This window comes from Sinohyriopsis cumingii, chromosome 3 (assembly GCF_028554795.1).
Source record: "Sinohyriopsis cumingii isolate HCF-2022 chromosome 3, ASM2855479v2, whole genome shotgun sequence".
NCBI lineage: Eukaryota > Metazoa > Mollusca > Bivalvia > Unionida > Unionidae > Sinohyriopsis > Sinohyriopsis cumingii.
Window position 1 is genome coordinate 118,429,458 of NC_142963.1, and position 17,054 is coordinate 118,446,511.

The 17,054-nt window shown below is 35.2% G+C and overlaps 1 protein-coding gene across 1 annotated transcript; it reads left to right on the plus strand.

The window, feature by feature from the left end:
• The first annotated feature begins 4,027 nt into the window (after positions 1 to 4,027).
• LOC149803678 (dual oxidase maturation factor 1-like) lies at positions 4,028 to 16,480 on the plus strand. The gene is made up of 10 exons (XM_089953454.1): positions 4,028 to 4,160; positions 5,843 to 6,036; positions 6,993 to 7,050; positions 8,242 to 8,376; positions 10,157 to 10,249; positions 10,684 to 10,837; positions 11,219 to 11,433; positions 12,044 to 12,160; positions 13,135 to 13,370; positions 15,380 to 16,480. The coding sequence occupies exons 2-10, from the start codon at positions 5,863 to 5,865 to the stop codon at positions 15,875 to 15,877; spliced, it is 1,680 nt and encodes a 559-aa protein (XP_089809580.1). The 5' UTR covers positions 4,028 to 4,160; positions 5,843 to 5,862; the 3' UTR covers positions 15,878 to 16,480.
• Positions 16,481 to 17,054: the final 574 nt, after the last annotated feature.

The window sequence follows — 17,054 nt, forward strand, 5'->3', positions numbered from 1 at the left end:
GAAACACATGAGGGTTCTGTCGTGCCCAGCCATGTAGAGCATGTTCCTTTTCATACGCCACTGTATCTATCCGAGCTGATCACATGTCGTGAATCTAACCTGTACTTCTGGTCACGAATCCAGCGCCTTAGGTACTAAACACTGTCGCTCCACAAAGTTGTCAATCAAAGTAATAACTCCCCAAAAAAGGCGAGACACCTTAAAGTATCAACAAATGAGCTTCAAACTTCCTTTTCAAGAAATCAATGACTGGATTATAATTTCTCACGAACGATAGGTGACTGTAGAAGCCAATGATAAAGAATACGTTCAAAAATGGCATTTTGTTATGGAATACGTTTATATGGTAACTACCTGCGTGTTGAAAGGCGCTGTGAAATACATTCAAAGAGGCCATAACAAAGATTTAATATGATAGTTCCAAGTCTTAAAAAAGCTCACTTGAGCAGGAGTTATTAAGTTTAAGCCACCTTGCATCGCAAGCACAATTCAGCTGGTTAAAAGGAATGTAATGTGTGCTTTTTCTATGCACTTACCCTTTAATGTTAAATTTACGACATTACAAGACAAGAAATATTTTGCATATGTTCGTATAAACCTGGTTTGGATATTTCTAACACAAAGAAGTTGATAAAGTACTTCTAAATTAAAATTATTCGAAAATTAATGGACCACTAAGTTTCGCCCTTTTGAAATCTTCGCACATATTGCAGAACTGAACCCCGTATTCTACAGGTAGTAGTGTCCTAACATTTTCATATTTTCGTTCTTAATTTGGATGGAGACTTACATTTTGGTCCTGAAGGGTCCCTAGGTGGAGAATTTATAGAAATCACAGGTTTCCTTCTGTCTACATGAATGTCTGTTGTAATACCTTGATTGTCTATTATTAGTTTATTGAAAAACTAATGTAACAGAGTTCTTGTAAATTAGAGTGACCTTCAACGTCAATATTTTGTTAGCGTGTGCAAACTTTCTCACTTTGCATTTAAGTAGATCTGCGTGCAACCAAAGCCTTAAGTACACTTCCTTATTGAAAACTCTCAAACGTGTTGTTTCATTTTGATTACGGGTGCATTTAAGTGCGCAGGTATTTCAGGTGAAAATGTACACACAACATGTTTACAGCCAGAATATATATTGCAAGGCATCCCTTTTATTGAAAACTGTAGGGGTGTAGGTGTGTGTGTGTGTGTGTGTGTGTGTGTGTGTGTGTGTGTGATTTGGACTATTAACGAAGCTTTAAAAAATATTCAGTCATATCGCTACGATGTCTGCAGTGTTGCAGTTTATAGTGATGTCTAGCACTGTGCCACAGACATATAGCATGATGTACCACCTAGTCACATTATCATGACGCCAGGCCGACCAGTCCTAACACTAACCTCCTAATGCTGAGCGCCAAGCTAGGCAGCTGTTAGTACCATTTTTGTAAGTCTTTGGTATGACTCGGCCGGGGATCGAACCCACGACCTCCCGCACCCGAGGCGGGAAAACCGTAGAATGAATGATTTAATAATAATAATAATAATAATAATAATAATAATAATAATGATATTGAAATTTAAATAAATAAATAAATAAATAAAACAAGATAGAACCCTATCAATTTCTTCTCAAAGGTCAAGGTCGATGTGACTGAAGGAATGAAAATGGTTTCTAGCTCAATAGCTCCATTTCTCTAGCTTCTGCAGTTACCACACTTAGTAGATAGCTTGCTCTGGAGTTAAACATAATTATTATGAATTTGTGCGTCACTCTGACTGAAAGAAGCAGAATTGTTGATGTTATATAAATATACACATGGTATGGCAGGTAGGTATGTACACAGGTTGTTAGATGTATTGGTAGCTAAGAAGGAGTACGAGTTAAATATTATGATCATTATCTTAGTCCGAGTCAAGGTCATTATGTTTACCATGTTCTTTATTATAAATTTAGCAACAGACCTTGTCTAATTATAATTCAGATTATTTTAGAAATGAACTTTTGTCCTAGATCCTGGCTGTTATTTTGTGTCTTAGTTTCTTCTAAATAATCTTGTTAACTGTAGAAATTATTCATTCCTGCAATAACATTTGAATCAGAAGTTAGTCTTCTTGTTGTGTTCCATAATTAATTTGGGTGGAATTTATTTATTCAAATTATTTATTCACTGGTAATACAAAGTGCCCTTAAATAATACAATTGAATAGAAACATTAACTTGGAATTAAAGTTACGTCAGACAAGGACATCCTGGCTTATATTATTGTGATTAAGTGGAAGACTTCTAGTACATCAGCACACTTCAGGTTAGTGGTACATTAGTACATTCAAGACTACAGGCACATCAACATCTTCAGCGCTGGGTCTTTTTTCAAACATCACTGGAATTAATTTAGAACTTTATTCATTAATCATTAGGACTGGCGATAGAACTTTTAGGACTATTTGTAATTTAATTCGCAATACCATATGTTCTTTTTAAATTTTCACTTTTGTATTTTACGAACAAATAAATTATTTGTTGAATTTCGCAAAACTTGTTGGTTTTAGCTCTTGTCTACTACTTAGTTTAAGACCGTAGAGTCGTAATAATATTACATCTATTTATTATGCTTGATAAAAAGTATTCATTTGTGCTGTGTTTATTGAACTGATTAATGGAGTAAAATCCGTTTTTCTCATTATTTCTTGGTTTAAGATCTTACCGCAGAATAAGTTATTTCAATACAACTTTAGTTCACTGAATCGAATCTTTATATTTGTAAATTTATAATTCGAATTATTCATTTACAAGATTTAAAATGAACATGCCAAGTTCAGGCTATACTGTTGAGAAGCAGTGACAATGTAATGGTCTAGAAATTCATTAAATACTTTTCCTTTTGTTAAAATAAATCTCGACAGCCCAATAATTGAAAGCTATTGCTGAATTACAAGTCTTCTTCGCTAAATAAAGATGCGAAATAAAACAACCCAATGCAATTGGTTGTGCCAGCCTGCCCATCCCCGAACCTCGTACAACCGGGCAGTAACCAACACCACTCTCACTCTCTCTCTTTCCTTCTCAGCACAATAATGAAGGAATAACTCTATATTTGACAATGGGAATACATTGTCGCAGTGCTTGAGTATCGAAAAGTTGCATTTTGAGATCAAGTCATATTTTGTACAATTTGTACAAGAGTCATTTTGACATAACGGTCAGGTCCTATTTAATTTGTCCTCTGCCACATGTAAATAGTAACCAGAAAGCTTTAACAAGAGGCCACTCTATGGCCATTAATGTTCGAATGCAATCGCTTTCTTGCACGATTTTTGTCTGAAATATTCAATTGCTTTTTTTCTTTCATATACTGGTCTTCTACGTTTAATTTGCTTGAATGATTCATTCCTGGATCGGTAAATAAAGAGTGAAACCGACATTGCAATTCTTTACTTGGTAGAGGGGAATGAAATAAAGTTCTTGCCTTGTTTTCTCTTTATTTTTTCACGAAACTAAATCATAGCATATTGGAAATTAGTGTAGATAGAATATATCAGAACACGTGTTTGAAGCAGGTAAGTATGAATCATATCATACTGCAATCAAATGTAAAAAATACTGTATGAAGTATATTTAAGTAAAGTATATGTTAGTGGTTTCAAATATGCAGGAGGTATGCAGGGAATTCAGTAAACTTTGGAATATCAGAGTAGTCGCTGCTGTGCTGATTTGCCAAATTCCAGAAATACGATCTATATTTCCCTTGATAAATACATGTATCGGTCACAATACCTTAAGTTTATCTGCCGTATTTTTTCTACCTTCCAAGAACAATATTGTATTGATCCTCCATCAGAGTAATTTATTGCTGTTGACACAAGTTTATGTCTAAGAATACTCGATTTGGCTTGTTTAGTCAACACTAATGTTAAGTCAAGTACATATGATGACCTATTTTACCCGTCATATCACCTAAACTGGCCAATAGAATTTAAGTTCCTTTCTAGTGTGTAGTATATCCGTACTTTATCGACTTATTTAGATTTTCACATTAGCTGAAAATGCTAGTAATGTTCCAAATTTAGCAGGCCAATGAGAACCATGAAAGGAATGGCAGTTGGTATAAAAAGAAGAAAATAATCACAATTTAAAACTGTTTTTAAAATCTGTAGCCAGAATCGACCAAACAGGTAACAAACTCTCACTATTTTTTTCAGTTCTTGAAACTATGCTGTCACGATGCATATTCCATTTTACATCTGCACTCATAATAACACTACTACTACTAGTACTTATTATTATTATTATTATTAAAGTAGCCAGCATCACTGAATTGCATTTCTACAATGTGATTAAATTAAACTTTTCGTCTTTTTAAAAATTATTTGACTAACAGAACACATTTTCGACCAACTTTTGTTCTCTTACATTTTCCCCTCCACCACCCAAAGTTTGAATGATAAAATCCACTGTCGATGTCGAAGCAGGGTTACTCGATCGTTTAAACTATTTCCTTAATCAATGCTGAAATTTGTTTTGTTTGGCATTTTAAGTTACTGACATACACTGAGAGCACGGAATAAATGCATAGAATGCGAGATATTCTAGATTGCGAGGTCGATTCAAAAACACTTTTGCTATACCAGCATCTGCGTTTTCTCTATCCTTCTTGATGCATTACTAAAACTCATTTCCTTCATTTAAAATCTAACTTTTCGTGATATCCGAGAGTAACAAATATCATTTATCGGACTTTGAGTACTTCGTTTCTTCCTAAATGAATGATGTTTTGCCTTTTCAATAGTGTTAATGATCATTACCATGGATGTTTGGAGATTGGGTTAAAATGAATTAAAGTATCCATGTATGTATATTTAACTTGTGGTCATTTTACCACGGTATATAAAATACCTTCAAACGTTATTTAACCGTATCTAGTCTGTAATCTGTTAATGAGATATAAGGTGAACCAAGAAACACAGCTTAAAGAAAACTTGTTGCTTGATAGTCTTTTTAATGAGCACCGTATGATCATCCAAATAGAATGCTTTTCTAGAATAAATATCAATGGTGATTGCATTAGTAACTTCGCTGGAATCATTTGATAGTCCCTAGATAAAGAAGTTTGATATGGACGTTTAATCAAAAAGTTGATTGTGGTTTATAGAAGAAATTATACTTGTTAAAATATCCTAAAAGATGCCTGCTGGAGATTTTTGTTAATAATATTTTTTAAAGTACAGATAGAGCAGATATGGGTCGATAGTTAAATGAGTCATTCTTTTTTAATTTCCTTACGAATTTGTATATTTCAGCTAATTTCAATTACTCTAGAAATTCATAATTAAACTGATTGTTCCTTTCAATGAATCAAAACCTGACAAAGCTGATATTGTTCAGAAGTTTGGGGTGAATTCCATCCGTAACGGCCGGTCTGTTAATATATATTCTACTGACAATCTTAATAGTAACAGTTTATTCACAAAAGCAGTAACTTTTTATCCATCTCAGCCTCTGTAAAATTAGACCAATCAAGTATTTGGGAAATATTAGCAAAAACGAGGTTCAGCTCTGTAGCAATGTTGTAATAATCTGTGTACCAAATGCATATTTTTCATATGGACTTAGAAGCACTGGTTTTGTAGAAGTTAGTTCTCGTCTGTGATTCCAAAGGGACCTGTTATTAAAATCTGAGGTAATGACTTCTATCAACAAGTAGAGTTTATGTCTAAGACTACTTAATTTTGATTGTAAATGACAATTGGTACATCCATACATAAAATTCATGTGTCACATGTTTTCAAAAGATTATGTTTAATTTTGCGAATTATTTAGGAATTTTGTGCTGATACTAGTTTTACATCCATGATAGGTTCTTTTGCCAAGCCAAGAATGTCTTCATCCCCGGCGCTGTATTCCGCTTTCCGTACGAATGGCGGCCCAACTGTGTACCCTGAGATAAGGACCGCCTGGCAGGCGGACATCGTGGAATCTGGACTTATTTTCGCGTTCTGCATAGTTGCAGTATCCTTCATTATTATCATACCTGGAATACGAGGGAGAGAGGTAAGAAAAGCTGGCTTGTGCATGTTTTTTCCAATTTGCCAATATTAATTAAAATAGTCGAAAAGTTTTTAACGGCCTTTAACAATCTAATAGATGATACGTATTCAATCTTTGTCAAAATCATAATTTACCCAGAATGGGGAACATTTTCTTACTCATTAATTACTTTGTATATCGATTATTTAAATCATGTCAATCCAACTGTCATTAGATCATACGTCCGTCGTGCCAACTCGTATATAATGCCTACATCAAGCGCGCACATCAGAGAGAGAGAGAGAGAGAGAGAGAGAGAGAGAGAGAGAGTTCTTACAGGACAATGCCATGTAAAAGCCAGAAATGTAAATGTTGAGGGTCAGCAATTAAATTTTCCTAAACCAACATGGATTCGTCTTTGATACAATCCCAAGCTCTAAACAACTTTGCAACATTAGACAACACCTGTAACATAAAGAAACCATATATAATGATAAGATTACAAAAAAAAACCCACCATGAAATTAGAAAACAAAAAACATGCTGAAAATATCTAAGGTAGGAAACATTATTATATCTTTAAGTTTGTTCCTGCAGTCGAAACAAGTGAGGTTTAAGAGCACTCTTGAATGGGATCACTGTGTCTTTGTGTCTAAGTTCAGTGGGCAATTCATTCCACGTTGCTGGGCCCTGATGTGCAAAAGAACGTTGTCCATATATATATATATATATATATATATATATATATATATATATATATATATATATATATATGCACCGTTATAATTAAGGTTTGTCTCAGGTCTCTTCCACAGTCTCTTTCTGTAATTTATTGAATGACTCTCTCTCTCACTCTCTCTCCCCCCCCTCTCTCTCTCTCTTTATATATATATATATATATATATATATATATATATATATATATATATATATATATATATATATATATATATATATATATATATATATACTCTTTTCAGAGCGTATTTACAATCATCCGAGTTCTAACAACTTTGTTTATAGGAGCAGTTATACTGTGTAAGTATTGATTACAAATATCCGTATTATTTTATGTACGTATAAATCAATATTCCCAAAACGTGCGCTGGCATTACACTGTGACCCGAATCTAAAGTTTGCATTCGGTGACAAAGTTTTAAAGCTCTTGTGAAATACAGTTGACAAACATTGTTTCAGATACAATTTTAACAAGACTAAAGACAGCCGATCATTTTTACACCTGATTTTGTTTGCATGAAATAAATTAGTTTGATCATGAACCGACGGGCATCAATAAATAATCCGATAACATTATGCTGAACAAACATTTTTCCATGTAAAATGTTTCAAAATTGTAAGCATGCAAGTTAATACTACGCATATATTATTCATATTTCAATGGAAGACAAGAAGATTCCAATCACTGCTTGGGGTTTTAAAGAAAAAGTAAAGGGACATATAGGGTTCTTGTGAGTAAGTGATTTTTGCTTGTGATTGATTGACTCGATATGTTTATTTGCATCGAATGCTTGTATTGTTAATAGAAGCAAGCCTGTTATAGGTATTCTCTTTCTGAAACGTGTTTTTTTGTGGTTTGTCTTTTGAATGAAATTTCTAACCTCGATTGACTCCAAAGTGTGAATGAATATTCTAAAGGATTTGATAGACAGTGAAAATTGTAAAATCTATTATGAGACCATACACGTGAACACCCCTTTGGTTTATTTGTACACTTACTCCTGCAGGTGCGACAATGTTGCTGGCTGGTGTATATCAGTGCATTACCGTTGATGATTAGAACCGTGTTCTTAATGTGCGTTGTGTTTGTCTGAAGAAGGGCTACATAAATCATGGTAAAACGTTGGAGAAAATACGGCGTTATTTTGTTTTTTCGGGTTTATACTTGGGCAGATGGTGTTTGCCTGTTCTGTAAAGACTGGATCGCTCATGCCGTATAGTGTCATTTTAACGCATTTTTGATAGTACCTTTTATGCCGATATAATTCGCGTGTTCCATATTGGACATATGCATGGGTTGTACTAAAGACAAAAGAAAGCTGAAGCTATACATAAATGTGTTGTCTCTAAAAAGTGCATTGTCTTCTCTTGAGCAAGAAATGACACACTATGACAAACCTCGTCTTATATATTTTAGTAGATGCCAAGAGAATTGCTCTATGTTTGCTCAAATATTTTTCCTTGCCTTCTGAATTTTATCGTTATTTGCAGTGACCAACTTCGGCTTCTCTTGGGATACGGCTGCTATATCAACTCATACAAAGTATAAAGCTGGAACTAGCAATGGAATCCAGGCAGATGTAGGGGTTTATATTGGATTGAGGGGAGTAAACATTACCTTGAAAGGTACAGATTTTATGTTTACGAGTTACCATTTGTCCGCCTAAGTTTGCTGCATATCCATTCTATGGATATAATGTCACACTGTCAGGCAAAGATCGTCCAGTTTAACCCGATCTCACCTCACTGATGTATTTGATATTTATTTTTTTCACGTTTATATTGCTTTGATTGGCTAATAAAATATATGACACATGTACTCCGCAATACAAGAACAAAAAAAATTTGTGTGTGATGAATAAATTCTTAACTTCAATAACTGGTTACCGAAGAATATCACTCGAAACTCTTATACGAGAAAATAAAAACCCAGAAGAATACGTAAACAATTTTTAAAAAATGCTACTACATAAAAATTATAAGAAAAAGAAACTTGTGAACTTATTCCGTTAACCGCTCCAGTGGTCCAGTGGTAGAGCGTCCACCTCGGATGTGGGAGGTCGAGGGTTTGAATCCCCGGCCGAGTCATGCCAAAGACTTCTAAAAATGGTACTAACAGCTGCCTCGCTAGGCGCTCAGCATTAAGAGGTTAATGTTAGGACTGGTCGGCCTGGTTTAAGGATAATATGACTGGGTTGGGCATCATGCTACATGTCTGCGGCATGATGCCCCAGTGCTAGACACCACCATAAACTGTCTCACTGCAGACATCGTAGCGACATGATTGAAAATTTTTTTAAAGCTACGGTAAAAATCCAAAACACACACACACACACTTTCCGTTAACTTTGTTTTTCCGTTACGCCATCTGCTATGCAACTGATATATATATATATATATATATATATATATATATATATATATATATATATATATATATATATATATAAATTTCATAAGTACAATTGCTAGATATTACATGTTCTGTTACAATCGACATCAACGCAGATCCAATGTTATGGGTTTTGATTTACATCATACTAAGGACAAATGTTTAAATGAAAGATTGTTTGTAAGATTCACTTTCATTTTGTAATAACACCAACCATCATGGCCCCGATAACTATTCTACGTCATAATCTTTGATGTGGTTGTTAAGTAATGAGGACTCTGTATGACGCATCTTCTTCAGGATCTGTTTATTAGTAAGGAAACTGATAAGAGAAACATTCCATTCTCCTTTTCTTTAGAAACATGATTAGGTTCCCCCCTCAATCAAGTATCAGTCACATCACAGCACACTCAGACAAAACATTGATGCTTGATAGACAATCGCAGAATGTCTTATCGTACACATACGCCGTTAAGCACTGTGGTCTTCGAAAACGCTAATATTGAGATCTGCGCACGTAAAGATCGCCTGACAGCATGCAAAAGTCCTTTTTATTTAATACTACTCCGCGTATATAGTAGAAGACAGAAATTGGTAGTCACAGAAAGCTTATCACATACATCATGACACATTAATCCAAACTATTTTCATACCTAAGAGAAATGTTTATGTCACATAATCTTGAATTGCAAGTTTTACTTTTTTTCTGAAACTGGAAGACTTAGAATCTCGAAGGGACGGCAGAGCAACGAAATATATGACACTATTGGAATACATCAAACCAAATATTCTCGCGACCATTACTTTTTCTTTTTTATTTTAAGACCTGCAAAGGTATTAAAAAAGTCAATATTGACAAAAATAACTTGCAAAACTGGGTAGGTAATATGCTGAAATATGTCAAATAATGAAAACGTAGTACTGTAAAAAAAAATTTTTTTTACAAGCTTTCATTATGCAAGGGATCTTCAACATTCAAAACAATATTGATTTTATCACGTGTTATATTTACAGGAAAACCCGAAAATCAATTGAATGAGACCATCAACTACAATGAGCACTTCTCCTGGGAAGGTGGGCAGGGTCGTTTTGGATATGGACCGTACGGTAAGACTTATTTTCCAACAGGTTATTAGTTTCAGATTAAAATTATTAACCTTGGGGTAGAATAATCAAACATCGTGTTCCATTATTAACGTTTAGGGGCCTTCGAGATTAAGCACTGAAAATCGAGCATAGCACTTAAAAAGTTTTGAAGTTTGTTCTGCATTTTGGCATATATATATATATATATATATATATATATATATATATATATATATATATATATATATATATATATATACACGGTAATTTTGCGGAATTGACGTTTTTTCTATTTCATCCATATGTTTTATAAATAATACTTTTTCCATTTTATTCGTTGTGAACATGACTTTTCCTTAACCGAGAGTGATCATATATTACTAGTCCATTAAATGGGGTTATGGCTGACTTTACTAATACTACTAATGCTGTTATTTATTTATTTATCATTAAAGCTGGCCGCATCAATCAGGAATACCGTGCCGCACAATTCCGCGGTCTTCCCCAGCCTATCCTCTGGATCGCTGAATACTTTGTCTTCGATGAAGAGGGTGTGCGTTGGGGACGATTTTACAGAACTGCTGGATTTTATTCTGAAATACTGTTGTGGTAAGATTAGTACAATATATTAATACCTTTTTATGAAGACAAAAACGGAACATTTTTGCAAATTCATAATGCATAATTCCAGCGTTCATATATATATATATATATATATATATATATATATATATATATATATATATATATTGCATTCATTTTTACACTGTATTACTTTTACATTCCTTTGTAAGTATATCGGATTGCACGCTGTATTGATAATTTAAAGAAAAATTAAACTTTAATATCATTAACTCGAGTACGTCAATGTAAGACAGATTTGGAAGAGTTTGTGTCTTATAAACAAGGACGTATGCGCCTTTCTGTTGTGATCTCCTGTATCTGATGATTTAACCTTGTATATAACCATATCAATATTGCTCATTGCAGGCTAGCTTTCGCTCTGTGGCTTCTGGCCAACATACTGTTCTTCTTGACTCTACGCTACGCTGCATATGTTCTGGGACTGTGTGGAGCGTGCATGATCGGAGCCACACTTGTCTGGTCAAACGTTCGAAATCCTTTTGAGCTGATGATTCCATTCACAGATAAAGACATCCTGAAGTTTTCCTATGGAGGATCCTTCTGGATATGTATGGCTTCAGGTATTATTTTCAACGTACCCTTCATAAAAAATCATTCGCAGTAATGTGATGCTGGAACATTTAGCGAGTGTTTGAACATGGATCTGAGTCTTCAGGTTGCCGTTTAAACTCAGACGACTAGTTCTTATAATTATTATTATACATACATGACATGTTACTAAACAAATAATTTCCAAAAACTAAAAGAAAGGTACTTTAATGACGTTAAAAACATTTCATACGTAATGTAGGATTCAAATATAGCTTAGGCAAGCGGAGTGACAAGCTATGGAAGATATTGCGCGTAATGTTCCAACATATTACTTGTATGCTAACTAGCCTTTACCGTATCATGATGGAAAATGTGTTCTCTCTTGCTTGAGAAAGATGTTAGTTGCTTTTCTATTGTATTATGCGTGGAACTTAAATTTGGATTAATAAGGTTTATGTTTGATCATGCACAGGGGAGATAGCATTTAAATATGATGTTTATATTTGATGGCGCTACACGATAGTCAATGATAGAGCCATCAACCTTTCAATCAATAAATTAGTTAAACCACTACATATTTCGATCAGTCAATTAGTCAATCAACAGTTTGTTAAATTATCGAGTATTGGATTTTTACAGGAATCCTGAGCATTGTGATCGCCTTTGTCGTCTGCATTGTAAATTGGAAATCACCTTTGACTGCAGCAACATTTTTTAGCATAGATGTTATGTGGGATCAAAGACAGGATGAAGCTGGTTAGTGTTGTAGTACTACTTAGCGTGTGCATGAAATCTCACGAGAGTCGATTTGTAAACAGACAAAACACATTGTTTAACTTATTCACACTGTACAAACAATGAATCGATGCAACAAAAAGCAAAATGAAACTCTGAATCCGTTAACATTTCCACCAAACCACAATGTTATCTCTTGATGTTTCCATCTCTAGAAGAAAAGAATCAATCATCACTTAATTATTATGTAAATATATTAATGTATATACCCAGCAATATATCTCATGCTGTTTCATCAACGGCGGTGTTAAATAATATCTATCAATTCTTCAATTACTATGTGAAATTATGTATATAACATTTATCTCAGGTTTGATTCATATCAAGTATTTTAATGTTCGCCAGTCACTAGGGCTTACTTTCATATTTAGTATCTTTATTACGAAGCGATGATAAACATGCACAGATAATTCTCTTACCAGGCATATAAGTATATTTAATACGTCACATGGATAGAGTTTATTATATGCGACAATTTCGCAACATGTTTAAGACAGAAATCTGATTAAAATCAAATCACCACCGTATTACGTGAAGATTTGACAGCGACCGTGTAGGGGTCGTGTTCTGGTGACTTATAATTTTACCATAATCGCTAATTTTATCAACTAATCATATAAGTCTTATATCGTTGCGTTTGGGAGACTGAGCAGTGTGACTAAAGAACATCAATGTGTGCCGAACAATTTGATTCGCTTTTAGATTTTTGAAAACTGCACTTCCATTGGCTATTTCAAAGGTCACCAGAACATGACCCCTAGGCCGTCGCTGTCAGATCTTCACGTAGGACAGTGGACATCTGATTTTAATCAAATTGTCAGAACAGAAGCTTTGGTATAAAATTTATTCATCTTGTTCTATTTTCATAAGTTCAGAAATTTCATTCTGAAACCGATGCTATTCTTATTTGCATCTTCAATGTATTCTTTTATCAGATCACAAGGGAAGAGTGCAAAGACCGAAACGAGAGAAACTGCAGCTAAAAGATCTTGAAGGTCAACAGTCTGGCAAGAAAGCCAACAACGTTACCAAAAGCCGTGACAACCATGTTCACAATGACTGGGGCTCAGATGTCGAGTATTACAGCGATGACGACTTGCCACCAACAGATGAAGAGAATAATGATGACGATTATTCTTCTGACAAGGGCAATGATGATGATGCTAATCCGGTAAAATGTTTTCTGCATCATGGGATAGTAATCAATGTTTCACTGTGGCATAGAGCTCTTACTGGGACTTTTAAACTCAAAGAGCTCAGAGTGTACATATTAAAAATACAATGTATATGTATTGACCCTGTGTTATAGGTGCTGTACTTGCGACCGAAAGTGCGCGGACTCCAATCCTAGCATAGGGTCAGCCTGGGTCGGCTACTATGGTGTATCATTGGGCAAGGCCTTTTGCTCAAACTGTCTTGGAGCTGAATTACGTCCTTGAGTTGCTCTTCGAAAATCACCATACCAAACTAAACCAAAACATTGTATGGGATGAAATGATCAAATCTGATATATTCTAGCAAAACAAAGTATTACTGATACAAGATATGAACCTTGTCAGTTTTATCTGTGGACAGTTCTTTGAAAGGAAAATTTGTTTTAATTTCTTTTTAAAAAAAATTGGGGATGGGGGTGGATCTTTTGTCGGATATTTTCGAGACGATGCGCAAAGTTTTTTCTTCAATCTGGTTCCAAGGCAACACAGTCATTTCTAATTTCATTTACTCTAAGATACATATAAGCTTATTTATTTGAGGAAATTTTATCACTTCTATTATTTATTAGATGAAGTTTAGTTTCTCCTCTGTTATATTATCTCATATCGATCATTGAATCATTGAAAAGTTGACGTCATTTCATATCAATTAAAATGTTCTGACTTGTGCGTTTGTCAATAGTATTCGCTACCTACACAAGACAGTTTGAAATGTTTCATACCATAACTAAATTATATTATTCTTTGTAATCTCTCTGTAAGCAGTGGCGTCGCTAGGGGGGTGCGGGGGGGGGGGGAGAGGGGTGCGGACCGCACCGGGTGACACCATCTCAGAGGGGTGACACCAAAATGAAAAATTGCAAATTTTACAGAGCACACACTGCTCGGTCTTGTTGGATTTCATAAGCGGATAACCGATCATAGTTAAATACATGACTAGCAGGCACAGCAGTGGCGTCGCTAGGGGGATGCGGGGAGGGGGGTGCGGACTGCACCGGGTGACACCATCAGAGGGGGTGACACCAAAATGACATTACTAAGGATTCTGTATGGTCTGTTACGGAAGGAGGACCATGGGGTGACACCATGAGCTACCGCACTGGGTGACACCAACCCGAGTGACGCCACTGTCTGTAAGCTGTGAAAATTTTCTCCTAGTAAACATCTCATACAAGCGTATACACAGATTATTGGTTACTGTTCTTTACCTAGCACTGACCAGTCTTAAGGGTATGCCACCTTACGCACATCAACTGGTCGTGCAATGCAGACAGTACATGCGGTATACCAAAGGCAAATAGATTCTGAACAGGAAATTGACATTTTGAAAATATGCAGTATTTTTCTTCATAATCAATTCTGATTGTATTTTGTTACATTCAATGATACAAACAGCCAAATTATTACATTCAATGATACAAGCAAATTGTTACAATTATACAAACAGGCAAATTGTTACATTCAATGATACAAACAGGTACATTGTTACATTCAATGATACAAACAGGCAAAGACAAAATGTACATTTTACGACACGAGATTATCATGTGAATCCATTGCAATTATCTGCATCTACATATAAAATTACCCATATAATAAAAACAGCACTGCGCATGCCATATATATTTATATACCCTACTGAGGAGAGCACATGGTGGTACATCTTTTAATGTACCCTCAGAATTGGATGTTCAGAGAAGGGGGGCTAACCCACGCAGAGAGAGCTAATCCGGGTAATATAAATATAGATCGCGAAGAAGACAATTGTTTGAAATAAATTATAAAAAGATAACAACTTTCTGGACAAAGTACATAACGCAATACCACTAACAATGATACGCTTGATGATTTGTTGGAACAATTAATGTTTGCGAAACTTATAAAAAGAAAAATGATTTGTTTACGAAGCAAACATGGACTACACATGCTCTTGAAATTTATATTTGTCGCACTTGTTTAATTTTAGGAGATGACAACACTAAGAGTTACCCCATATGGGCTCGTAATTCCAAGATCCAAGGCAGGGACAAAAGTACTTCGGTCTAGCGGTACACTCACCAACACGAGGCTAACAACTTCTCTGTCGGACGCGTCCGCCACCTCATCAGGTATTGGCTCGATAACCGCGTCCATATCTGGTACGTCCAATGCATCCACAGCTTCCACCAGGGTCTCCATACCGATGTCCGAAGGTGGCTCAACCCGTAACATCAGAGGAATTTTACAGGATGGTAGTCATAATGGGATTTCACAGAGAAGCACAGATGGTAGCATTCCACAAGATGGGACTCCGGATAGACATGATAATGTTGGAAGAACATCGCCGCCAAAAGATTCAAGAAGTCCTGGTGCAGGAAACGTTTGGACAACACGAGAGTCTACATGGTTTCCAAAAGAAAGAAGAAAAAGAGAGAATCACGTGGTTAAGTTTTTAGACAGACAGAATCAAATCTCCCCGGTATGAAAAATTAAATGACTGAATTGAGACTTCAGAAAAATTACTGAAAAATCGTACTTCTTTAGGAGTAAAACAAAATCCACTCATCCCCCACCTTACTGCCAAAACACTGGACTCTGATATGGACAATGGATAGTTCCATTTTAGTATAGCGGAGTCATTTTCTATCCGCAAATTCATCCGCTTGGTCATCTTCTCGTTCAATAATTTAGATACCAATTTGATGCATTTTAAAAGAAACAAATTCCATTACATGTAGAAACGAGAAAGTTTGTGCACAACTTGGAAGTTGTATATTCCTGGCATTCAACGTCCGGTAAGTATAGCAAAATACAGTCGTGCATGCTACCTGTGTCTAAAATAGTAGCATACGGGAATGTATTATGCTGTACTTACTTTTGTCGTCAACATACGTGTAGATTGCAGAGAGAGAGAGAGAGAGAGAGAGAGCAACGTATAACAATAGAGCAAGACAAATGTCTCTTCGTTTTGAGCCTTCTGTGATAAATTGTTTAACATGACATTTTATTCATTTCAAGTTCATTTGTACTATAGTCTCACGTGTAATATTTGTATGTAAATAAACGGATTTCATTTTCAAATCGTCAATAGTTTCTATCTTTATTAACATCAATATTTTCTAAATTTGGTAAGGTGAAAGCAAGGCTGCACACAATGATCAGACATGCAATAATATTTGTATATATGTATGGAGCTCTAAATTTCATGTTGACCAAATGCAATTGCTGCTACGTTCATTCGGTGCGCACATGACCATTCGAAGTTTCAAAACATGTATCTAACCCGCAAAAAGTGAATATAAATCAAGGAGTCAAATGATGAGTAGAAAAATGAAAAAGCAGGCAGCTTAACTACAAATATTAGTATAAGGATAAATGGGTAAAAAGCGACCAGAGAGAGAGAGAATGGGAGATTAAACGTTGTTGTTTTGTATTCATGTTTACTCTCATTGTCTATACTGACATTGTTTATTGTCACTGAGTGATTCTCATGACGCAATGACAAATACAATTGAAGTTACTAATTTTTCGTAATACAAGTTGTTATATTGTTTAACGCCATTTTCAGTACAATCTAGGCTATACGTGGCGGCCAGTATAACTGGTGGACGAAGAAACCGGAGAAAACCCAGGCATGAACCACTGACTTACGCGAAACAAAT

Coding starts and splice junctions, on each gene's coding strand:
- LOC149803678 (XM_089953454.1), top strand. CDS start 5,863: ATGTCTTCATCCCCGGCGCTGTATTCCGCTTTCCGTACGAATGGCGGC. Junction 7,051..8,241: donor TATAGGAGCAGTTATACTGT/GTAAGTATTGAT, acceptor CGTTATTTGCAG/TGACCAACTTCGGCTTCTCT. Junction 10,838..11,218: donor TATTCTGAAATACTGTTGTG/GTAAGATTAGTA, acceptor TGCTCATTGCAG/GCTAGCTTTCGCTCTGTGGC.